General features: G+C 43.5%; 1 protein-coding gene across 6 annotated transcripts in view; it reads right to left on the minus strand.

The window, feature by feature from the left end:
• The window catches only part of Nhsl1 (NHS like 1), a 229,879-nt gene that overhangs the window by 62,304 nt on the left and 141,071 nt on the right, over window positions 1-26,504 (minus strand). For 5 of the 6 annotated variants that reach the window (XM_075948249.1, XM_075948232.1, XM_075948238.1 and 2 more), the window contains exon 2: window positions 2,334-2,486. In XM_075948249.1, coding sequence (XP_075804364.1) covers window positions 2,334-2,486 — 153 coding nt within the window. Of the gene's footprint in view, window positions 1-2,333; window positions 2,487-5,258; window positions 5,507-26,504 lie in introns of those variants that run through there. The other variant, XM_075948257.1, reaches the window with a different exon arrangement.

Raw genomic sequence — 26,504 nt, forward strand, 5'->3', positions numbered from 1 at the left:
TCACAAAGCCATATTTTAAACCTCAAAAAGAAGTTTGAAAAATCCAGACTTTAAAAGGTACAGTCCAAAAAATTTTCCAAAGTTATTAATTTTATGACAAGAATATCTCTTTGATGAAACTCTTGAGGGCATTACAAAAACTATCTTGGAAGGATCTTTTCAAAATAAAATTCCAGTTTTGGGGAAACTGGTGGTGGTGGTGATATCTCCTGTGGGGAACTGAAGAATCCAGAGACAGATGCTCAGTCTCCTAAGGGAAGGACAGTTCTGATGTGGGACTTGAAGATACATGAACTTGAGAGTGAGGCAGTTCCCTGTAGAGTGATCAAGAACCAGGTGGGCCTGAATCTTCAGATTCACGCATACCTTCCCAGGGGAACTTTCTATGAGCCAGCCCGTGCAATTGCTTGGCTGCTCAGAAGCTGGGCAGAGTGATGTGAGAGAGGGTAGGAGAGAGGCACTGCCTAAGGATCTGTCCTGGGAACCGTGCCACCTTCTCAGTGACTACCTGGGGGAGGGAGGAGAGCAATGAAGGTAGAGATGTCACCAGCTGAAACAAACTAAAGAGGAACCGCTGGGAGCTGCACAGTCCTCGACTGTGGTTAGATGTATGTTCGCTCAGCAATCAGTGTCACCAAGGTGATGAAGCTCAAAGTACAACTCCAAGGTCGTGCGAATGAACAAAGCGAATGCTGTTCTTCTTGTTTAAGCTCGTAGTCATTAAACATTTAAGGTACTCTGGCTCAATGAAAACGAGAACGTCACAAATGCCTTAAGTTTTAGAGTCTAAAACAAGATACTCTGAGGCAAACAAGATAAGGTATATACCATAAAAATTAAAGGGGGAAGAGGTGGGCAAGATGCTTCAGCAGGGAAAGGTGCTTGTCACTAAACCTAAGGACCTGGGTTTGATCCCTAGGAATCATATGGTGGAAGGGAAGAACTGGCTCCCACAAATTAGCATGTTGCCCTCTGACATACGTACATTTGCAGTGGCAAATATATGTATATATGTATGTAGGTAGGTAGACAAATAGACGATAGATGTAAAATAACTAAAGCAAAACAAAACAGCAATAATTTAATGGCAAATCTACCGATTGTTATCTGATTGTCTCCAAGCAAAAGTTATCTGGGTTTCTGTTTGTTTGTTTTCATTCCCAAAGAGCAGCTTTTGGCTTATCTCCTGAATACTTTTCATGGTGTGATTTGTACTATAAACTACAAATTCAGGTCATGTTTAGTTCCTGGTTGTTGTAGCTAACTTAGAAATGCTAGGCAAGTTTACCTTAGTGAATTTTTCCTGCATCTAGGTGCAGTGAGAGCAAATGTAGAATAACTCTGAAGATTAAACGAGATGAGACATTCAGGGAGCTAGTCTATTCCCTAGCACTGTAACTGCTTAATAGGCATGCATCGTATCGCTGTGCTGATACATTAAATAATAAATCTCTTAGTAAATGTCTGGTACAACAGTAAAAATTCACATAAAGCCAGAGGTTCCTCACGGGGCTTTCTCCTTGATTCAGTGACAAAACTAACTGTTCAAGACTCAAGTCTTCCACAATAGATATTAGAAACAGTTTCATTAAATTTCAAGGAAACCTCAAATACTTCTTTGGTTTATTTATGTCCCAAATGTCGCCAATTGGAACAGTCCACCAAAGGGTAAGAAATTTGGTGTGCTGTCTTATTACCAAGTCTCTACTTTCCCAGTGGACCCTTTACCTTGGAAGAATCCCCTGGCCTCCTATCACCTTTGCAAAGACCCTTTGCTACACCCATTTGCTGTTTTCAACATCAACCATTAGTTAAAGTGAGAGTCGTGTACTAGCGGTAGGAATTCACACCTCTTATACTTCCTAGCAGACACTGCCAACAGAATCTATGGTCAGAGAGCCCTACTGCACAATACCCAAGTTCTGGTTCCTCGACTATTTAGCATCATGTCAATGTCTACATACAACCCCCACCCCGCCTTCCAACCATGCAAAAGAACCAGCTTTAGCAAAGTTGCTTTCAATACATAATGCAGCTTTAAGGGCAGTGGCAAGCCCTGGCCCAGACGTTTATTTTCTTTGGATTAGATTAATGCTGGTGGTTTAGACATTTGGAGGGGTTTCTAAGCAGCATTAGGTTCTTTGAAGGCAAATGTACAAGTCAGTAAAAAGGGTCTTCCAAGGACCAGAAGCTTTCAGCCATATGTAAGGATGTATCTATGGAGACATTCAATGTCCATACCTCTTCTTTTACAGACCGTGATAAAAGTGATGCTGTCAGTTCTTAACAATTATCAATTAAGCCACGCAAGCGAAGAGCGATGGCTGCCTTACCCCTCAGCACTGATTTGAGGTTGAGCTTAGCTTGGCGGTGCAGGTCCTCGACACAGGGGGGTCTTGTAGTGGGAAGGAAAACGTTCTCTTGCTGATGCCATGGTGCTGTGTAGTGGACGGTCCATCGGCTCTCCTCATCTAGGTTGGAAACAGCTACAGAGACAAAGAAGAGATTCACACGTCAGTTGTTGACCCTGAATTGGTTACATTAAGATAAGGTCCCAGTCACCAGGCACGACAGCTCATGCCTTCAGTTCCAACCATTAGAAGGCAGAAGCAGGAGAACCTCAAAAGTTCAACACCAGCCTGGGTTACATAGTGGGTTCCAGGTGAGCCTGGAATTCATTGAGTGAAACCTTGTTTCAAAAACAACCAGAGAAAGGTAAGACTGTGGTATTTAACACACTCACAGGTAAGAACCCACCAGGAACAAGGGAACTAGATTTCATCTCAGGCTCGAGTGATTTTGTCTGTAAAGAAAAAGCACCAACCAACCACCCATCTACCACACAGTATGTTCATAGAATGTTTGCTCAGCTCCCTGCTTCCCAGACCCATAGCTCCTCCTCCCGCTCCCAGGTTAGAAAAATGATAGACAAAATTGACCATTCCTCCTTATCCACAGACAACAAACCAAGTTTGCCAATGGTACAATGTGGCTGTCTCATTAAACAAATCAGAAACAAATTTCCCATCATGAGGTTGGGACCAAACATCTATCTTCTACTGCCTAACTTAAAAACACCATTGTTGCAAGCACAAATAAAAAAATTAGGACTTAGTGTATTCGGTTTGAACAAGATCTGCAATGTAAAATTCTCTCATTTATGCTTTCATGGGCTGCTTCCACTGTAATTTTTTAAAATGTCTAATGCAATTGACTTCTACCAACACAAAGCGAGTCAATTAAATTTTTCCAACACAAAAGAGTCCAAAGTCTTGGTGGGAGGGGAATAACAGGCACACTGAGCCTAAGAGGAATCGCTAAGATAATTTGCTTACACTCCTACTAGGGCTGGAGATCTCTTTTTGTTCCCTATTTCCCAACAACACAATCTGTGCTGGCGTATGCGTAGAATGTAGTCATCAACAACACTTTAATACTTTCTATATGTCTGTCACATACTTATGCATAGAAAGGACTAGACAGACCCACGTAAAAGGAAGCCCCTGGACAGGGCATTTACCCAGGATGGCAAATCTAACTCATGTAGAGCCAGCAGACATTGGGGCGGTGAGTCAGAAGTCTACCCTGACCGTGCCCTACAGAGAACAGTTTCCTGAAACAACAGAATGTATGCCTGGGAACAAGATCATAAAACACCATCTCAAAGGAACATGAAAAACAAAATGAACTAATGACTCTGTTTGAACTTATTTAAAATTAGCTCAACATACCCCATACACAGTAACCAGGTCTACAGTAGAGCCCAGATGGACAAAGGTTGCTCATGAAATAACCTGTGTAAAGCAAGACTGGGGAAGAAACAATGAATTCTGAACGAGCAAGCCCCCGGCCCTCTTCCCATGGAAGAACTGCGCCTTCCTTAGCCTGGCTCCCACACACTTGTAACCCGTGCTTTCAGTAATTTTCCTGTAGCGACCACATTTTAAAAGTCTATGGATCTGAAGATTTAAGGAGCTGCTTTCTCCATAAATTGCTAAAGGGTAATACACATTGAGAACCAGGCATAAAGTTAAAAACAGAAATGCTGTTTTCTGCTTATAATGTTCGACAAAGATGGTATATAAATTAGGCCCCTGTTGTTTTACATATTGGACAAGAGTTCCGCATGGTTCATAACACCATCAGCCTTAATATATAAAATCTGAAAGCGCGGTCTTCACTCTGCTCTATGGTTCAGAGAGTAACACAGCTCCAAGCAGCCAGAAGTCCCTCAAAGTACACAGAGAATTGATTACAATGGCTTTTGCTAATGCCTATTTATTTTTAAATTTTAATTGCCTTAGCCGGAAAATGGAAACTTCCCCCACTTTGCTCATTACAAATCAAATCCAAGTGCTGGCATCTGAGCCCCTGTAATTGTACCATCTGCCCCAGGCCACAGACACAAGAACTGGTTCCTCTGAAAGAGCACTTGTCTCTTCCCCTCTACCTGCCTCCTGCCAGGGCAGATAGATCTCTATCATTCCCTCCACAGACAGGCTTCAAGCTAGAGAGATGCGGGAAATGGGCCCAGAGTGCCGTCCTTTGTTGTGTTCTCCAAGGTCTGTGAGCAGAGACATCCCACGCCCCACTCCCTGGATGCACATTTAGCCAGGTCGTGTCACTGATCAAAAGGCAACACAAAGCCACTCTGAAATAATAGGAAAAAGAAAACCATGTCACTGTAAAATTAAATTTTCACGGGAATGAAGAGGCGCCGAGATTAAGGAAATTTAAACTGACAGGAAGTACACAAAGAAGCCACAACCCAAGAGCTCACTGCTTTACGACAGTTACTGATCCGTCTAGACAGTATGTCCTCGAGCTCAAAAATCCATAACCGAGAGTACCAGGGGGCTTTAGAGGGTCATCCCCACCAGAACAATGTGACGCGTTACCCATGGACTCCTTAACTCAGCCACTCAGCCAGCTGAATGCCCAGAAACCACACACTGTCTATCAAGGCAGAGTCAACACAAAGACCTTCTCTTCCTTAAAGTACTTCTTGTGAGAAGTATAAAAGAAACAAAGTCACTTAAACCCCAAACATAAATAAATAAGACAGGATAAGGCCGTATCATACTGTCCAAGGCGCTGCAGCGACTGGCATACAGTGGAGGTCAATTCATCTTCTTTTACTGTGATTTCAGCACTCAGAAGGGCACACACACACATGACACGCACACACATGCACACACAAACACGTACACACATGCACACACAAACACGTACACACACACACATTCCCCAGAACTTACTTTTCTTCTTGAAACGTTTAAAGAAAGATTTAATCTTTGCATTAATGAAGACCACCATTTTCTGTCTGCAGCCCCTACATAGGTTCGGAATCTGAAGTCACTTTAGAAGTTGGGTCCAGCAGGCAGGTGGCAAACGGTGCTCTACAGCCCAGGATTCTAACTTTCCTCATCAGGTCGCAGTCCTTTTGACGACGTCCACCTCCCTGAGCTGTTCGTAACTCTGAGGTCAAGTTTATAGTCAGGTGGTTACAAACCACAAGCAGGTCCTTGAACTAGAAAGACTCCCACTGAAACCTGATCTGTAGGCTAGGAGTGGCCAGCGACAACAGGAAGAGAGAAAGCCAATCACAGCACTCATTTGCATAAGCACTGCTCGGCTCCCCGGCCCATTCATTCCATTTCCTCTGCACACATAGACGGCAGATTTGGTTTTCTGGATGGCTTGTCACGATGAAACACACGGGTACCCCGCATTCACGAGGCCACTATGTCCATCCAGATTGGTTGGTTTGTTTGTCTGTTTACAGGATCCAGTAAGTCCGAGCGCAACCCCATGTTGATTCTGCTCCTTTCCAGCCCACTGGGGAGTAAGGGGTGAGGGCTGAGACAGGGGAAATGAACCAACCTTTGTTTGCCAGCCACACCCCCAGGCTCTGCCTCCCAACAGAACTTCCCCTAGTTTAGAAAAGAATCTCCAGGGAGCTTTGTCGTGACTTAGTGGCATTTTTATGCAAATGAGGGTGCCCTGTCTTCTCACCCCGGCTAGTCACAGCTCTCAGCGCCCGGCTCTGGAAGTGTGATCTCATTTGCCTCTAGCTGGCACGGACTCTTAAAAAAACAAACAAAACCCCTTAACTTCGCTACTCCAAAGAAGAAATTAGATAACATTACCCAAATCACTTTAATCTCTTTTAAATGCAGTAATTACCCAACAGCCTGGTTCTAGAAATTCCGCCACAGCTTTACCGGGTTGTATTTTTAAATAAACATTACTTGGATTACTCTTTAGTTCAAACGCACTTCAGTTCAGGACTGAGGAAAGTCGAATGTAACCAGAGGGAAATCAAGGCACTGTTAGAAGAATACAGCCCAGGGGGAAAGAGAAAGATGTGAAAAGCTGAAGACAGATCAGGGGCCAGGAAGGGGAGCACAGGACACACACCTCCCATTCACCCCACTGAGCACAGAAAAGAACCTCTTAGTTCATAGCTTGGGGCCAAACTTGTAACTGAATGGAAAAATGCAATAATCCTCTAATTCAAAACATTTACTTTATAACAAAGGCTCTTAAGTCAAAGAATGGCAGTTTATTTAAGGGGCTTCCCTAGGGAAAGCTTGGGGATGATGGCCCCTCAAAGCTTCTTTTCCCTTTAACAGCACCATCTGAAAAACAAAAGCGAACAAAAACCAAAGAAACTAACATATCGTCACACCCGGAGAAATTTTGCTATGTGTTCTTTCGTCCTTTACATGACTTTCCTTAAAAGTCATCGAAGTGCTAGATGGCAAATGAGTAACAACCAAGGCGGTAACTCAAATGACACCCAGTCTTACAAGGAGACCAAAGTTCCTCTTCAGACTTATCAGTGACTGAGACCTTGCTCTGAGCGTGGCATTAGAGACAGGTTGAGTTCGGTAGGTAAAGAAATAATCTAATTCACCATCTACAAGTTTTTTGAGGTTCGATGTCACTCTGAAGTTCAGAGACAACTTTCCACCTGAAAGTAGAGACTGTTCAGGACAGCAGACCGTGAATACACTCGATCCCATACAGCGCACAGCTTCTTGTGCACACAAGAACCAGCATGCAATCGCAGACACATTCGCTAACCAGGTAAGTATTGTGAGTCTACGACAGGCCTCTCTCATCAGGCCTGTATTATGTGACAAGAAACCAGCCATATGGCCGATCAGAGAGTGGTACATTCAGTGAGCAAAAAAGAAAAGTTGGGCAAAAGTAGGCAAAAGAGGATGATGGGAAGTAAGTGGACGGGTCTGGGTGGGTTTTAAATAAGTCAGGGTGTCCTCACTGAAATAACGGGGTCTGGGTGCAGGCTTGAAGGAGAACATGGCAATAAACAAAACTAACCGGTAAATCCCACTGGCTCTCATTTTCAAAGCAAGACTGTTCTTCAGGCTGGGGACCCACATCTCCAACCCTCCAGGACTGGTTAAAGAAGTGCTCTTTCCCTTCTTAGAAGATGAACCGCAACAAGAGTGGAACATTTCCTTCTCTCTCCAGAATGCCCGAAGCTAAGTAGGCACAGTTAGGGAAGATTAGCCCTTATTTGTTATACCCGGGCCAATGGTAAAATCAGGGACACGAGGCAGGCTTCCAGCCGGAAATGTGGACACATTATCCTCTTCAATCAATAAATCAAATGAATTATCAAGTTTATCAACTGTTACACACTGTTATGTTTTGGCATTATATATTTAATTAATCATCAAGTTTTATTACTTATAAAGTCTTCCCAAATAACCGCCATCTCATGCTTTTTATATCGTATATAGAGCCTGAGAACAGGGACATATGTCTACTATATAATTTGCATGCCTTCCCGCCATGATTTATTTAAGCAAACGTCTAGCATTTTGAAGTTGCTTAGTTTAGACATTCAACAGGAAATACATGATTCTGCGGCCCTTCCCACTCCAGGTGTAGGCAGCCATGTTAACAGCAACATCAGCAAAACAGCTGGGATACCCTAGCATCTGCATGTAACAGAATACCACAATGGTGAAGACCTCAGTTCGACAACCACCCATCCATGCCTTGGTTAGGTCAGCAGGACAGTGGAGGCACGGACTGTATTTCTATTCCAGGGCTATTATCAGAACTTAATACATTTCTATTAATAGAGTCTATGGAATAGTTCTCAGTATGTAGTAAGCATTTGTGTTCATTAAATACACAAATAAAATCTCAGAAAACAGCAAAGCAGCTTCATGCTTAATAAAGAATTATGCTTATTTTTGGATTTTTATTTGTGTGTATGTGGTATTCATGCATATGCATGTGTATGCATTTGCCTACATGGGTGACGGTCACAGGACAATGTGCAGGAGTTAGTTCTTGCCTTCTACCATAGGGTCCCAAGAATCAAACTCATATTGCTGGGCTTGATGGCAAGCAACTATCTTTCCACTCCTCTCAGAGTTCAACTGTCAGCTCCTCGAATGATTGCTCCCCGCACTGCCTTTGAGTTATACCCAGATAGCATTTTTTTTCTAGTGCCATCAAATGCTAATTCTCAAAGAGTTTTCAGGTTAGAGAGCTGGCTTAGTCAGTAGCGTGCATGCTGCACAAGCATGGATACGTGAGTTCAATCCCCTTGCTCCCCCGTGAAAAGAGCAAGGGTAGCAGTGGACACCTATAATCTCAACACTGGAGAGGCAGAGACAGGGGGATCCTTGGGCTTGCAGACCATCCAGGCTAGCTTCCGGTTCAGTGGGAGATCCTACTTCACAAAAGGTAAGAGAAAAGTGATTGCAGAAGGCATATAACCTTGGCCTCTGACCACACACAGGAACACACATACACACACAGATAAGTAAATTAAAAAACAAAACAACAACAAAAAACTATGTTGCAACACTGGTTGAACAATCCTGGTTGAACTGCGGCGGATGAGACACTGAAATTCTAAGCTCCAATAACCATGGTGTCTCCTTATTCTGACACGGAATTCTGAGATTCTGTGTCCAGTACTGTGCCGTGAAATATGTATCTTTATTATAAAGCTCCAGCTGTTCTGCTTCTTCTTTCACATCAATAAAATCTTAGGAATAAATGTTAAAGGTTTTTCTTAGCGGAGCGGTAGTAGTGTACGACTTTAATCCCAGCAGAGACAGGCAGGGTCTCTGTGAGTTTCAGGCCAGTCTACTCAACAGAGCGAGTTCCAGGAGAGCCAGAGCTGCACAGAGAAACCCCATCTCGAAAAATCAAACTAACTAACTAACTAACTAACTAAATATTTTTCCTTATAGGCCACATACGGTGATATACGCCTCTACTTTCTGCTATCCAGGAGGCAGAAGGCTTGTGTGAAGCTCTGAGTTCAAGTTCAGAACAGTCGGAGCAAAGGAGCGAGAACAACTTTACTAACAACATATATTCTTCAGGGCATCATTTTATCACCTCCCCAGGCAGGTACCTCAAATACATCAGTTCAAAAAACTTACTTAAATACGACAGTGGTTTATGCCCAATCTTTTAACAGTTTTATGCCAAGCACTTATGAGTTGCCTTGTGTCAGAGGTCCAGGATAAAGGATGGTCACTGTGGGTTACCGAGGTGCATGTGCCTATAATCCCAGCATGCGTCAGGTGAAAGTGAGAATCACTGAATTCAAGGCCATCCTAGGCTACACAGGAGACACTGTCTTAAAAGTCAGTATATAGCTCAGTAGTTAGGTGTGTACTGGGAATGGCTACAAGGTCCAAGATTTGATTGCCTCAGGAAAAAAAAATGGTCACAGTCCAGTGGGGAAGACAGGAAGACACACCCCAAAAGATAAAAGCGGTGGCAACAATGAGGAAATGCAGGAGATGGGGCGAGGACAGGAAGTACCTAATGAAATGATGAAGGAGCCCTCGTTTCTTCAGAAGAGTCTCAGTGGAAAAGTGAAGGGAGGGTACGGTCGTCAGACTTAGGTCTGTGCGTACTGTGTGGAGGCTCTCGGGGCAATGGTGAGGGAAGATCAGACTACAGCAGGACAAGAGGATACCCAAAGGCCCTTGCTTGTCACCAGGGGTTAGGTGGCACTGAGAAAGTCACCAGGAAGGCCTATGTGTGTCAAAATCCATGCTAAAAAGGTAAGATCAAAAAGTCATCCGCAGCTTAGTTTCTTCACAACGCTTAGGTTTCTCTGTCTATGTTGGCAGCACATGCACCCTCAACACCCTTAATGCTGAACATCTTTAACATAAAGTGGTCCAAATTCTGAAGCATTTTAAGCTCCTATATTATGTCATAGTAGAAAATTTAATGCCTGACTTTAGCACGAGATGGGGCACAGTCAAAACGGAGGTGAAGCAAGAGTACGATCTAGAGATCCCTTCAGATTGTATATAGGAGTGGATAGAAAGCAGACGTTGAATTCTAACTTCAGACTTGGGTACCAAGGTATCTCGCTGTGTACACATATGTATTTGGAATCTGAAACACGTTTGGTCCACAGCACTAAAAGCACTATAATATGTTTTAACTCACAGATACCTAACGTATGAATTAAACAAACAAACCAACAGGGTGGTGGGAAGGTTAAGTCAGCATTGTCATTTTAGAATAAGCAAGGCTGTCTGGGTTCTATCTGAAATACCACAGTGGGTGAGGGAAGGGGACCCCAACTAGACACTATTTGTTCATGTCCCAAACATTCTTTCATCTAGGCACAACCATATCATGTTGAGGGACAAAAACTATATGATGAAGTTAAAAAATAAAAACAAAACTAGAAGGTGCTTAACAGCAAAGCCATGGAAGCTTCCAGAACTCCCCCACAGAGCCTCTACGGCATTACCTCCTTATCCCCAGGTTCATAAAATGTCAGCTCCTTGGTATATTAGATACAATGAGACATTAGAAGTTCTCCCAATCCCTGAACTTCCAGGCTGTTAGACAACACTGACTTACAAGGAACATTTCTTTTCTCTCTCTCTCTCTCTCTCTCTCTCTCTCTCTCTCTCTCTCTCTCTCTCTCTCTCTCTCTCTCCCCCCCCTCTTATCTATTTTATTGAACTATACATTTTTCTCTGCTCCCCTCCCTGCCAGTCCCCTCCCCTTCAACCCTCTCCCATGGTCCCCATGCTCCCAATTTAGCAGATTGTGTCTTTTTCTACCTCCCATGTAGATTAGATCTATGTATGTCTCTCTTAGGGTCCTTATTGTTGTCTAGGTCCTCTGAGATTGTGATTTGTAGGCTGGTTTTATTTGCTTTATGTTTAATAACCACTTATGAGTAAGTATATATGATATTTGTCTTTCTGGATCTGGATTACCTCACTCACTCAAAATGATGTTTTCTAACTCCATCCATTTGCCTGCAAATTTCAAAATGTCATTATTTTTTTCTGTTGTGTAGTACTCCACTGTGTAAATGTATCACATTTTCCTTATCCATTCTTCAGTCAATGGGCATTTAGGTTGTTTCCAGTTTTTGGCTATGACAAACAATGCCATTATGAACATAGTTGAGTACATGTCCTTGTGGCATAGCTGAGCAACCTTTGGATATATACCCAAAAGTGGTACAGCTGGGTCTTCAGGAAGGTTGTTTCCTAATTTTCTGAGAAATCATTATACTGATATCCAAAGAGGCTGTACAGCTTGCACTCCCACCAGCAATGAGGGAGTGTTCTCAAAAAGGGACATTTTCAAATGTTACACACAGGAGTTACATGTAGCAATTAGACATAGATGTCTCCTCTCCCTCTCCCTCTCCCTCTCCCTCTCCCTCTCCCTCTCCCTCTCCCTCTCCCTCTCCCTCTCTCTCTCTCTCTCTCTCTCTCCCTCCCTCCCCCCACCCTCTCTCTCACACACACACACACTGAAATCTTCAACAACAGAAAATAAAATATATAATTGCCAAAGAGTACTGTGTTTGACTGGGTTGGAAAAGGAAGGAAAGGCAGACGTAAGAAAAAAAAATTATACATAACATACATTTCTGGTTAGAATTATGTAGTACAAGATAAATATAACACATCTCAGAGAACTTCAGCTCCTTAAAGAGAAATCTCCTCAGCCCAACCCAAGCTATAAGTAGTGGGTTTACTGTTTGCTAACCTTAAGCCTGTTTTAAAAAAGCAAGTTTAACATCTAAATTAGAAAACTAGAGACTGCAGAGATTGCTCTGTGGTTAAGGGCATTGGCTGCTCTCACATGGGACTGGGATTTGATTCCCAGCACCCGCATGGCACTTCCTGCATGTCTATAACTGCAGTTCCAGGGATCTGCCACACTCTTTTGGCCTCTTCAGGCACTGCATGCATGTAGCACACATACGTACATGTACGCAAAACACTTACAAACAAACAAACAAATAAACACTGTTTTTCAAAAATAAATTAGAAGACTATACACATCTTCTTTAGATCTACACATTCATTACCTTTATATGTAGTTAAAATATAATCTGAAATTCTTACAAATAATCATCCATTATGTTATTCGGGGGCTCTTTGAGCAAACTGAAAATTATCATACACTCTAAGCTTTCCGGGTCAATTCAATTAAATTGTATGTGCATACTTGGCAAGAGATTGCAGAAAATGCTAAAGCGAACATAATTTACTTTTCACACCCATACCTATAAAAGGTAATATCTCAGAGATACTGTTCCCAGAAGGAAAGCATGTGGGCAAGCCTCCACGCAGAATCATTTTAGTTGTCTCACTAATATTATTTCACAAAGCGCATTTAAATCCATCAAGGCTCCAGAACTTCGCAGGATATGTTTCTTCTGTTTCCCAATGAATTTTTAATGGGTGTGCCCATGACATATTGCAAGGGACAAGTGGAAAGCCCCCTATGCCAGTAGATGGTGGAGGTGGTGAGCGGCAGAAAGGGAACCCCCGTCAGAGATGAGAACACATCGTCCTTTAGGGGGAACTTGATCTCCTATCCATTCTGCCGGCTCATGCGGATGCTGAGAAACCCCCTCCACTCTGCATGTGGAGTCTGGTTAATAATTTAACCTAACCCCACCGCACCCATCTGTTTAGCCCATTTCACAAGCCATGATATTCGTGTTACAAACAAGGAGCAAAGGCAAGGCGAGGCCATCAGAAAACATGCCGCGAGAAGAGAAAAAGAACCCCTGTGCTGACAAGGAACATTCAAAGTTCAGCTGGCCTGCAAGGGTGCAAAGTCTCCCCAGCACAGGGTAGGGCCACCCAGGGGCTTCCTGAGATGATAGAGAAGCGTGGCCCACAAGAAGCGGGTCGATCAGCAATAGCCTGGAGTTAACTGTGTGCAAGGAACCTGCCTGGGAAGTCCAAAGGGGAGTTTTCAGGGGCCCCTGGCGTCAGAGTCGAGTTAGAAGGCACATCCTATCTCCTTGCTTCTGCAATAGCAGCCTGCAGTGCAGCACAGGGCCACTCCCCACGGAACTGAATATCTTGTCTCTAGTTTGCTGTATCCTCCGTGTGTTAGGAAGGGGCCATGTGGCTGTGGAATCCACTCTCATTTTTTCCCCTCAACATCTTTAATAGGCTATTAACCTCCCTAGATGCCTGATCCCTGGCCTACGGCTGGCCATGGCTCTATTCACTGTTCCGATAATGGCCAAAGCTTAATCTTCCTGAAGCGTTCCTTGACAAAGCTTTAATAATTTTATTTTAAAAATGTATCATCATTTTACTTCAGATACAGTTTGAAGGAAAAGCAACCTGTGGGGCTAGAGAAATGGCTCAGGGGTCAAGAACACTTCCTGGTCTAGTAGAAGTCCTGATTTTGGTTCCCAGCATCCACACGGTGGCTTATAAACTATCAGTAAGTCTATCTCCAGGGGAGCTGATGCTCTTTTCTGACCTCTGAGGGCACAGGCAGGGCACACCTATGTGGTGCACATGCATACAAACAGGCAAAACACTCATTCACAGAAAATACACATAAAAACTTTTAAATAATTTTTTTTAAAAGAGCAAGGTGCACCTTACAGAAAGAAAATGGACCATTTCGTTAACTGTAGCCCCTTACACCTGAGTCAGTTATTCTTTAGCGTGTTGAGTAGCTCACATCCTTGTATCCAAGAAGCACTGATGCGCCAATTCATTCTACCAAGCCTATGAGCTACATACAGGCTCCCTGAAAGAAACAGTGTATGTGGGCGGAGCTGCATATAAATGAGTTTAATTGCAAAGTTAACTCGTTGACTGTCTGAATACATATGAAGGATCTCACTGCTCTGGCGTATCTCAGTGAAGAGAATCGTGTTCAATGACTCGAAAATTAAAATATACTTTTTGTACTATTTAAGCCTAACATAATTATATACTAAGAATAAAAACTAATTTAAGAGAAATGAATTCTAAATTCTAAAAGGAAAAAATATGATTTTTGTTTGTTTGTTTGTTTGTTTTTGTAAAATCTTTAGGGGGCAAAAAGGAAATCTCAACGTAGAATAAAAAGCCTGAGTATAACAGGGTATCCTGGAACTCTAATTGAAAGCAGCATGTGATTAGTGAACACCGGATAATATGAAGGACCTGACTGGTTGATGGTGTTACCAAACCTACAAAGAATCTATACTTGAAAAGATTGAAAGAGAGGAAGAGCAAAAAAAGACTTCTTAGAAAAGATTAACAACAACAACCAAAACAAAACAAAAAACCAAAAAAAACTACCTGAGAGAAACTGACATGAAGATGAGATGTGGGGACATTGCCACCTACAGGGGACACCAGGAGGATGCGGTTGGGCTGACAATGTGATAGTGACCCTGGGGCAGCCTCTGGCTCTAGCTTTCTTTCACCCTCGGAAGAATTCCTTGTCTTGGGAGGGGGTCTTTTATAATTTCTGTGCCCTGTGAGCTTGAATTTGAATAGGTTGACACTGTACTTCCAGAGAGACTAATGGATACTCATAACCAAAAACCACCTGCAACCAAGCCCAGTTAAAGAAGTGCTTAGTGCTGATATTATATAACTATTAGTACTTACATTATTATGAAAAGGAGGTCGGGTTACACACTCAGGTCCTCCTCATTCCTGTACCACAAGTACTCCACGCACTCAGCCACATTCCCAGTCTCAACAACGGAGTCCTTTGGTGTTTGTTTGTTTTTCAAGTCAAGGTTTCTCTGTATAGCCCTAGCAGTCCTAGAGCTCGCTCTGTAGACTAGGCTGGCCAAGATCCACCTGCCTCTGCCTCCAGAGGGCTAGGATTAATGGCGTGCACCATTACAGCCAGTTTTAACAATGGGGTCTTAACGTAGAGCTTTCATCTAAAGATGGCTCGGAAACACTGTTCAAAAACAGGGAGCGCAGTTAAAGCGAGCAAGGAGAAATCAGACAGCTCACTGCCCCAGTTCTCCACAATCCGTGATTATTACATGTGAACACTTACAGGACACTAGAATTAGGGTTTGAGATGCTTAGGATGGTGTTCGATTCCTCAAAGCATGTGAAGTAGGGCTCAGCCCCTCAACCGCCCCCTATCCCTTTACCGCCAAGAATTTAGCAAGCAAAGGCTGGGTCCCTTATGAACTTGTGTTCTGCAGAGTTACACAACCATCGAGGCTTCCTTCTCTCTTTTCCTTGTGATTTCTTATATCATCGCGCATATGGTCGTGATGAATGTTACAATTAATAAGCTGGTGTGTGTGCGCAACTGCTCTTGCAGAGAGACGGGCTGCCTCACACGCTAAACGATCCTGTGGGGGGGGGGGGGTAAGATGAGCTATTTTGGTTTGCTGATGAGCCGACAGTACTCACAGTTAAAAAGTCCCCCTGTATTTGGTTTTCTAGGAATGAGAAAGGTTCATCCGGGCAAAGAGAATGTGCCTCTGAGCAGTGTAGAGCTTCATTTCTTTCTTTTTTTTTTTTGTTAATTTGTATTTTCCTAAATGAGGGGAGAGACAGCAGCGAGATTCTTCAAAGAGAAACCATAGTCCCCAATTACATGTAAGGGCTCCGGAAGCTTTGCAAAGCTGCTGGAGGTGAGACACGGGGCAAAGAGCAGCAGCCCAGCAGAAGCGGACATTTGGAATTCATCTGGACTGCGGAGGGCATCCACTAGTGAGCCAGCGGAAGACTAAGTTAGTCAAACCTTCCCGAACTCTCACATCCTCAACAGTCCTTCGCTAATTTCTCTTTGCAATTCGTACAACTAACCGTTTGGGGTAAATAAACCACAAATGAGAAGGACCAGAACCAGAACAGCACTGGGTGGAGATGGGTGGCCGGGCGGCATCTCTAAATCTGTGTAACTTTGTCCTAACGCTTAACCTCAAAGGGTAAATGTTTGAGCTGACACAGCAGCGGCAACGGCACGCTTGTTGGCCACTCCCTGTTAGGAGAGGGCAATGCAACTGGGGCACAGCTGCAAGGAGAAGGGGCACCCTATCAAAATGACAGTACCGGTTAAGCTAGGCAACTGTCGTGATTCTCAGAATGCTATGCTTGGCCCCTCCCACTCAGTATCATGGGAGCTCAAAAAAAAAAAAAGCGGGGTGGTATTTCCTACTTAGCAACAAAGTAATCATAGGCAAGATCAAGATGAGCCACCTTCTTTCTGTACCTAACAATATGTTTCACTTCTGGTCAAAGGGGCGAGTTCATAATTTGGATCATTGTATTATTAATCTCTTTCCCTATCCCCTTTTGAGACAAGGGCTCCGTAATTAGCCTCATCTGGCTGTAACTTAAGACCTTCCTGGTTCAGGCTCCCAAGCGCTAGGTTACAGAACTAAGTCACCTGCTATCTGTCTTCCATTATGAAAAACAGTGGGGAATGTGGGGAAAAAAATTATTTGAAGACCTTAACCAACAGTAGGCTAGGAAGATGGTTCAGTTGGTGAAGTGCCCACTACACAAGATAAAGGCCTGAGTTTGGACCCCAGCACCCTTTTAGATAAAAGCTGGGCACAGCCACGCATGCCTATAATCTCAGCCCTAGGAAGACAGAGACAAAAAGATCCCTGGACCTTACTGGTCAGCCAGTGTAGCCAAATCAGGCCAGTGAGAGAAACTATCACTAAAAATAGTAAGACAGGGTCTGGATAGATGGCTCTGCAACAAAGAACAATGGATGTTCTTCCAGAGAACCCCAGTTTTATTTCTAGCGTCTGCACTGTGGTTCATAATAATCTGTAACCTGATTGCCCTAATTCTGGCCTCAGTGGGTAGTAGCAGGCATGCACAAGTTGCAGACATGCTTTCGAGAAAAACACCCATATATATAATAATTTAAAAAATTGACCAAGTGGAGCATTCTAGCCTATAAGCACACAAATACATGAACACACACACACACACACACACACACACACACACACAGGAACACACATAATTAGAAAAGTTTAAAAAGAATTTAGCTAACAGTTAAGACAGAAACAATCAACCCTAGAACCAGAATAAAATGGAATGTAAGCTATCCAGGGAGCTAGGCCTGGTGGTATTCGCCAGTAAACCCCAGCACTTGACAGGCAAGAGGCCTGATATCTACACAGTGAGCTCCAGGTCAGCTGGGCTAATAGTGAGACCCGGTCCCACACAAAGAATCCAAAGGCAAGACATTTAGAAAGAAAACAAATAAAGTGGGATCTTACAGTAGCCGATAGTTCTCCCAAATCTCTCTGATACTATATAAAGCCTCTTAAAAGGGCCAAATGGACTTAACTTTATCAGCAGGACTGAGACATCTATCTCTTTCAATGCAGCATGCCATAGAAATCACTACAGGATAAAATTACAAAGCTCTGGGTCGGATCCTCAGCACTAAACTAAAATGAAGTAGTTGCAAAACCGTCACCATCACTTTTCACTTGCAAAGTCTTTTTAATCATCTTCCCCAGCGATCAGCCTGGTTTAAAACGCTTCTCCCTTTCCACCCTCGCTAGATGTTTATACGCAATCGTTTCTAATCTGATTGACATTTAATTATTTCAGGCGGAGAGACACATACTCACCAATGGTACCCCACTGGATAGCGGCATCAGCCACAGTCTCTGGACCGTATATTACACTCATTGTTAGAACAAACTCCCGGGCGTCTACACGAATCACACTTCGACAGGACGGTCCATGTTAGGAGACTGTAAACGGGAGTTCTTCCCCGGGCTAACCCCCTGTATCTCAGTTACAAACCCAACTCCTCGACAGGATCACTCTGCATTCTGAACTTTTAGCTTCATTGAGATGGCATTTTATACACACACACACACCCTCAAAAGGAAAAAAAAAGCCTCTTCATTTTGCAGCTGCTGACCGCTACAAATAGCTTCTTGTATAATTGGACTTAGAATGCACCCCGGACCAGACATGTTGAATGGCAACCTGAAAGCTTCATTCATAGAGACGGCAAATGTGGAGAATGTGCTAAAAACACCACGGCGGTGAAGGGGGCCATTGGGAAGTCTTGGGGCAGAAGATTGCTTTTCAGCAGCCCCCTACAAATTCTTCTCAGGTCTATGCAAATGGCGCGAGAGAGGTTTCGGAAGATTCCCACAGTGATCAAAGGAAGACTAGAGAATTCCCCTCCATCCTGTCTAGATCGGGTCTCCCTGGCCATGACCTCCGGTCTCCACAACAAATGCATACTCCTAATGAAATATGCTTGTCCTGAATCCATTCACAGCGCAGCATCGATTAGCCATCCCTAAACTCGAGCAATTTTTAAGCAGCTTTATTTTATGCCCTCTGCACACTGCACAGGGCAGGCCCCCTTGTTTAAATCTCTGAGAGGGCCGGAGTCAAATCCGCACCGTTCACTTTGCACAGCACCAACCTCAGTGCCAGGCCCGATGGACAGAATGTGAAACAAGGGGCTGTAACAGAAATGTGTGGGGTCGGGAGGAGCCTAGAGAATGCAAAAGGAATACTGGTTACGGTGCCATGATTTTCTAACTAGTATAAAGTTGTCCCTTAAGAAACTGCTTCCAATGTGGAGAGGGACCATGACTGGATGATAAAAATGGTGAACTTCCAAGATGGCTGGCTTCTTCTTCACCTTCCTGTCCTGAAACAAAAACCTGGAGGTTTCAAAGACCTGGTGGGATTTTTCTCCTACTATTAGAATCCCTGGGCTGTGGATCAGTCTGACAAATTCAAGACCAGGCCAAGATGTGTTTTAGACCAAAACTTGTGGACTTATCACCCACCTTGGATTTCTTTGTTCAAACTGACCAATTCTAAATTGGTGTAGGGAGACCCTTAAAACCCCCAGGCTTCAAGGAGAGACCAGCTTCTCCTCCTGAGTCTCCTTGTGTTTCCCCACAGTGAGTTTTCTATGTTCTTACTGTGTTGTATGTGTGCTGTTCACTCACACCCAACCCCCTAAGAGCCTTTCATTATTGCCAATCTCACCAGCACAAGGTGAGAGGATTTCATGAGAAAGCACTTTGAGGGTGGAGGAAACCTTGGAGAACCTTTTCACAGGCTCTCTTTCCTCTATCCTTTGGGTCTCAAGATTAGCTTGTCATTTCTTATGTGTGCGTATGTGCATGTGCGTGTGTATGTGTGTACACACACATATGTGTATATATGTACATATATATATGTGTGTGTGTATGTGTATGTGTGTGTTTTATGTACAGTGGTGTTTTGCCATGGGTGTCAGATCCCCTGGAACTAAAGTTACAGACAGTTGTGAGCTGTCATGTGGGTGCTGGGAATTGAACCCCAGGTCCTCTGGAAGAACAGTCAGTGCTCTTAACCACTGAGCCATCTCGAGCCCAGTTTGTCATTTCTTCAGACAACAAATCTCTCCTGATCCCTCAACTCTGATAAGACCTGCCATTCCTCTCAGTGATTGTAGCTCTCTTCCATACAGCTACCATCTATCTTTGTTGAGTGACTAAATCCCCCAGTTACAAATGACCTTGACCATGCCACAGAGGGCAGAATTCCCTATTCCTCAGGGTCTAGAAGTGTGACACCATAGTTAACACATGTAGGCATGTAAATAACATTATTTCATTAAATTAATAAATTCCTACAAGTAAAGAACCAAGAAGTTGGAGATGCAACACTTGCTGCTCTTGCAGACGACCTGGGTTTGATTCTCAGCACCATGTGGTAGCTCACAATCTCCTATAACTCCAGCTCTAGAAGATCTGACAAGCTCGTCTAGCATCCACAGGAACTTCACACACGGTGACTTATATGCATGTAGGTAAGACACTCTTACACATAAAATAAAAATAAATAAATCTTTACAAAGAAAAGAAACAACTTAAAGATAATAGCCCTCGGGGATTCACTCTGATGGCATTACAAAAAAAAAATAGTAACATTAAAGTACCTGTGGGCTTTCAAATCAATAAAAAGCTTTTAACCAGAGGAAAAGTCAGGATGACAAGGAAATCATTCAATTCATTTGCAGCCCTGCAATTCATTAAGGATTCAACACACCAAGCACTGCCCCAGGCTCTGCGGATTCTAAGGAGAGGACGACCTCTCAGGAAGCTTTTCCTTGCCTCCCATCTCTGAGACGCTTCTGGAGTGAAGCGTGCACTAGTCCATCACATAGCCATGCGATAACGATGCTTCTCCAACCCAGGACCAGGACTGTGCTCCTGGAACGCAGGAGCTACACTCATACTGGCTTTGGAAATTCTAGTTAGCATGTCCATCAGGTGATACAAGGAATGAGCAATCAATGAAGAATCCCATTGGCTAGAAGAAGACAGATAAAATAAAATAGCATCTAGGCATAAACTGGAGAGTTCAGAGCTGGAATAGGAGCCATGCAGAAGTAACATCAAGGAAAATCTGGCGATCCATGCACTAGAGACTGATGGAGGAGGGTCATCTTTTTATCTGTTGCTTTTATTGGATAATTAATAAAGAAACTGCTTGGCCCTCTGATAGGGTAAAATTTAGATAGGTGGAGTAAACAGAACAGAATGCTGGGAGAAAGAAGCAGAGTCGAGGAGTCACCATGATTCTCCCACTCCAGACAGCTGCAGGTTAAGATCTTCCCTGGTAAGCCACCTCATGGGCTACACAGATTATTAGAAATGGGTTAGATCAATATGTAAGAGCTAGCCAATAAGAGGCTGGAACTAATGGGCCAGGCAGTGATTAAAAGAATACCGTTTCTGTGTAATTATTTCGGGTATAAAGCTAATCGGGTGGAGGGACGCAACACCGCCGTTCTTATTACAACAAGAGACCCTGATGAGGAAGAGTTTGCTAGAGGGAGCATGTTATACATGCTACACAGGAAGGAGAGAAGCGCAAGCGTGAAGAAGACAGCAAGTGACTGATGAGCTGGAAACATGGAGTCGTGGATATCCAATGGTGCACACACTACCTCTCATAGTCCCAGGCAAGTTCTCTTGTGGAGAACATTGCATTTTCTGGACTTTCTTGCAAGCAGCTGTCAGCGCCTAGTCTAGTATTTGCAAAGTAGATGTCCATGATGAACTCTGTCATTTCTAGCAGTAACTTGGATTGTTGAAGTAACTGAAGTCTCTGTACCTAACCTCTATAGAGGTAGAAGGTGGGCTTGTGCCACTGAAGCTGTGTGGTCTTGGGCTCAAACACTGGACACCAGATTTGGCAGCAGTAAGGGTCAGCTCCCAGGGCCAGCCTGTTCTCAAAGAGTAGTTCCTGAAAGTTAGGCATGGGTCTGACCCCCAGCCTCTTCTGTGCATCCTGTAAGTACCACATACCCGTCTACTCACATTGCTGTCTGCATCCAACCCTCCTCAGATCACACGGTGGCCAGAAGGATGACAACGTGTGGGTTCACAGGGATGTCTCGAGAGAGATCTCACTAGAGTGGGATCGTTAACACTGGTGAAGAGCTCTGCCGGCTGGGCTTCACTCAGCGGGAAATAGTTGAACATCAAGGTTTTTGTGACAGATAGAGATCTACGTATTGAAAAAGAAATTTAGAGGGCTGGGGATATAGCTCCAGTGGCAGAATGCTTGATTAGCATGCATGGATCATCGGGCTAGAAGTCAAGAGTCACTGTATGCTCGTGGTCCCAGCACTTGGGAGTAAAGGTAGGAGGAACGGAAGTTCAAGGTCATCTTTGGTTACACAATGACTTTAAGGCCAGCCTGGGCTATATGATATCCTGTCTTAAAAGGAATTAGGAGAATTCCAGGAAAGTCTCACAACCTGAGCTCAGCCCCCAGAAACCATGGCAAGTTGGAAAGAGAAAACCAACCGACTCCACAGAGCTGTCTCCTCTGGCCTCCTGCATCCCCACCCATACACAGGCACACTTAAAAAAAAAGAAAGACTTCAGAGACGAGTGAAAGTGGAAAAACAACAGAACAAAAATGTGCATTCACAGTGAACTATTGCTGATGAGAAACCAACAGAGCAAGGTGGGCCCCACACTAATGAGCCCCCTTTCACGAGGGGATTGCAGAAACTGCAGTCGTGACCAAAGTAGCTGCCATAATAAAAGGTTTATCTGGTCTTTATTAAAATGCTGATTTTCAGCCAACCTTAATCACATACCACTCTCAGGTACGTCAAAATGTTCTGATAAAGAACATACACCCAAATCAAAGCAGTATCTGTATTCTGGAAAGAAACATCAGATCGCTGACCCGAAACAGACAGCGCTTTTTAAAGGCAGATATGAAGGCAATGATGGAGGAAAATGTGACAAACAACCGAATCCACTCGAGTAATACTGAGAATAAAAACGACATGCAAACAAACATGCACCACAACTCATAAAGGATCTTAATCATCTTGCTAAATCTCTCGGAAGGACAGAGAATAAATTTACCTGATACCCAGCCAGGGCTGCTACAGTAAAATGCAGCTGCTGCCACCTTCTGGTCAGCACTGATGCCATGCAAGTCAGAATACCGCTCCTAGACTGGCAGGAGACCAGGGCTGGGCTACTTGCAAACTTTCATGGGGTTGTAAGGATGCCTGGAAGCCAGGCCAGTCAGGTAGGATGTGAAATGAGCTAGGCTGTGAAAGCCACCACTGCAGGCCAAGAACTGCATCAGGAGCATCTCCTGGCATGCTCCAAAATCAACTGGGACATGATGTGCCCCACCCATCAAGTCTGATCTAAATCCAGCAGTAGTTATCTATACTAAACCTCTTGAATCAGAAGCTAGGCAAGTTAGAGCAACCTTTTGCTCAAATCACATTAATAGCCCAACAAGAATTCACCCCACTGTGTTCCGCAACCCCAAATTCTAAGTGTGTCCATTCAACCCAGGTTTCTTTCTATGAATGGCATTTTATAGGGAACTGGAAAGTAAAACCACAAAATCAGTTTTTAATACATGTTCCAAACTCACAAAATTTTAAGAAGGCTACAGAAGAAAGGATATAAATTAAAACCTTTTCTTTCCATTTAGACAAAAAGGGGGAAATATTTGTACAGAATATTTGTACACCTTAGGAGGATGTGTTGCTGTGTTTGGTGTAATAAAAAGCTGAATGGCCAATAGGAAGTCAGGAGAGAATTGACTGGATTTGGGGGAAGAGAGAGGAGGAAGAGGAATCGAGGCATGGAATTTGCCAGCAGACTAGAAGGAAGTGGGACATTCTGTACTGAGAAAAGGTAAAACCTCTATGGCAGAACACAGATTAATAGAAGCAGGTTAATTTAGGTATAAGAGCTAGCTGGGGACAAGTCTAAGCTAAAGGCCAAGCTTTCATAATTAATAAGAAATCTCTGCATCATTATTTGGGGGCTGGCGATCCAAAGATAGTCTGGCAAGAAAGTTCACTACAGAGAACTAACACAACTGCAAGTGTTTGCTCTTGACTTTCTGTGCGTTCTTATGGAAAGGGGTGGGCAACCCAAGCTTTGACACAGTGACCTTCTTAAAATGTGCACTTTTACACACACACACACACACACACACACACACACACACACAATGTCAAGGCCTCTCCCCCTCCCCAACCGCCGCCCCACATCATCATCTTTTACACCTTCCCACCAGATCCTTCCCCAGGCTCTCTCCTGCTTTCATGTCCTTGGTTACTCACTTCATCATTAGGGCTGCTGGCATCAACATGGGTCGGGGTTATTTGATTGAGTGGCTTCATCACTGAGGAATGTCACTCCCCCCTCGCTCTGCAACCTTTCACTGTCTATAGCTCCTCTGGGGGGGGGGGCTTATGAGGAGACCCTTCAGTGACATAATAACATTCACACATCCAAAAATACTAATAGAGAAAAACCGCCCCATGGCTAAGCATCTATTGAGAAAACACTTTTTTTTTCCTAAGTATCACTGCATAAATAGGTCTCTCTGACTAAGGCTGAAAAATGTTTTACCATATATGCAGTAACAGTGTCAACAGCAACAGTATTTTTTCCAAAGCATAATTTACCAGGAACATACTACAAAATGATCTTATAAAGAAAATTTTAATCTCCCATCCAGTATTTCGTTGGCTAAGGTAATTTTGTTGTTTACGTTTTACTAGAAAGCTACCCATGGTGGCACGTATCTGTCATCCCAATACTCAGAAGGCAGGAGGATCAGAACCCCCAGCTAGCCTGGGCTACAAAACATACTCCGGAGGCCAGTATGAGCAAGACCCTGCCTCAGAAGCCAAACCAAATCAAAACCAAAGTTGGGACTGGAGGTGAGACTCTGGTACAGTGCTCACCCAGCACGTACAAGGCCCTGTTAGCTGCTCAGCACCACGAAAGCAAACCCAAATGACAATGCTGCAAAACAAATGGATTGTTTATGTGTCTCATAACTCAAAAATATTGGTTTCCTCATAAACATCCATATATTATAATGAAACATTAAATATTCATAAAACTCTTATTTTCTTTAAATCAGAGAAATGTCATCTTGGATGGGCAGAATGCTTTGCAGCCACCATCATCCAATCCACGAAGGCTAGAATGGCATTTGCACAGCATAGATTCATCCAGAGCTCAGCAGGGGAACACGGTGGGTGGGGGAGATGAATCTGTGACATCTACAGACCAGCATAGGTCTACAGGCTGAACCAAGTCAGTTGTACTTCAACACCCTTGACACCAGTGAGCGGCTCTAACGTGTAGTTAGAGAACAATCCCGAACACTCGCATGGGTGGAGCTTTGAATTCTCTCAATTTTATCATTCAGATAGAGTGGAGAAGCAAGTATTTGTTTCACTTCCATATGATGGTGATGATGGTGATGACGATGATGGTGATGACAATGATGATGATGATGATGGTGGTGATGATGGTGGTGATGACGATGATGGTGATGACGATGATGATGACGATGATGATGACGATGATGATGATGACGATGATGATGATGACGATGATGATGCAGAGCTGGGGACAATACCCAGGGCTTCCTGTATGCTAGGCAAATGTTCTACCACTAAGCTATACCCCCATCCCTGAAACACTTTCTTACAAGGAGACAAGGAAAACTCTGCAAAAACTTTCAGAGCCATTCTTTGAAAAGTCAGTAGGAAGATCAATTAAATTTTCCCTATTACCTTTTAAATTCTTTCACATTTAGTTATCCCAGATCCTTAAATATTTTCCGAAACGAAAGGAACACTCTCAGGGCTTTCCATCATAAGCTCTGACATCCAGTGTAAGTTACTGCCAAAAATTCAGTTATGTCCTGTGTTAAGTTTAATAATAAAGCATAATGACAATAACGTAACAAAGTCAGTAGCTCATTTTAAATGAAAATAAACAAAATATTAGTCCACAGAACTTTTGCCTACAAAGAATACTGAATAAACAAACAAAAATCTTAAGAATAAATCAGTGACCTTCCAGTTAGACACAGCTTCCCTAAACCCGGGGCCACAGACTGCTTTAATCCCAGCTCTGCATTCGGAGGGCATCTTGGGCAGAACATCTGATCTCTCTGTGCTGGTAAATCCACAATGGTGATTCTGAAGACTGCTTTCCAAATTCACATTGTACCTGTCATGCCTATGAAAAGAAGTCACTCCCACCTTGAGTCCTTCTGAAGCAATTGCATGAAGTGCAAAGGGCTGTAGGTATGAAGGGCTAGGGCATTCTTGATTGGCTGTGCTAATCGGAAACCACCATGTCTGCAGTAGTGAAGCAGACAGGCAATGTGAGGCACAAGTCCTCTGAGGATTTAAGGCTTGGAATGCCCAAACCCTAGGAGATGGGTCTGTGCTGTAGGTCTAGCCTGAGGCCAGATGGCAAGATTGTTTCATGTTTTAAGAAGCACAGAATACTCTTTAGGGAAAGAAGACAAAAATAATAGCTAGAAGCCAACAGTTCTTCTAAGCTGAGCATTTTGAGTGCATTATCTCACTGAGATCTCATCACACTCCCGGGGTGTGTCAACTCTTCCTGGTCCCATTTTTTTTTTGCAATGAAGAAATGGAAAATATGTAAGAAGCTAAGTGATCTTCGAACTAACCAACTTTCAGTGGGCCAAGCATTGGGGCGAGAATTCCAACCACATCCAAGACTCTGGAAGCTGTTCTTTTCGGTAGAAAAGAATACTTACCTAGGTGATTAAGAGCCCTAAGAGCCCCACTTAGACAAAGCAGAAGCTATGAAAACTAAAACCAATCCTAAAGGCCAAGCACACTTTACGCTGGGTACAAAGATGCGCACAAGCTAT

Source organism: Microtus pennsylvanicus, chromosome 1 (assembly GCF_037038515.1).
Source record: "Microtus pennsylvanicus isolate mMicPen1 chromosome 1, mMicPen1.hap1, whole genome shotgun sequence".
Lineage (NCBI taxonomy): Eukaryota > Metazoa > Chordata > Mammalia > Rodentia > Cricetidae > Microtus > Microtus pennsylvanicus.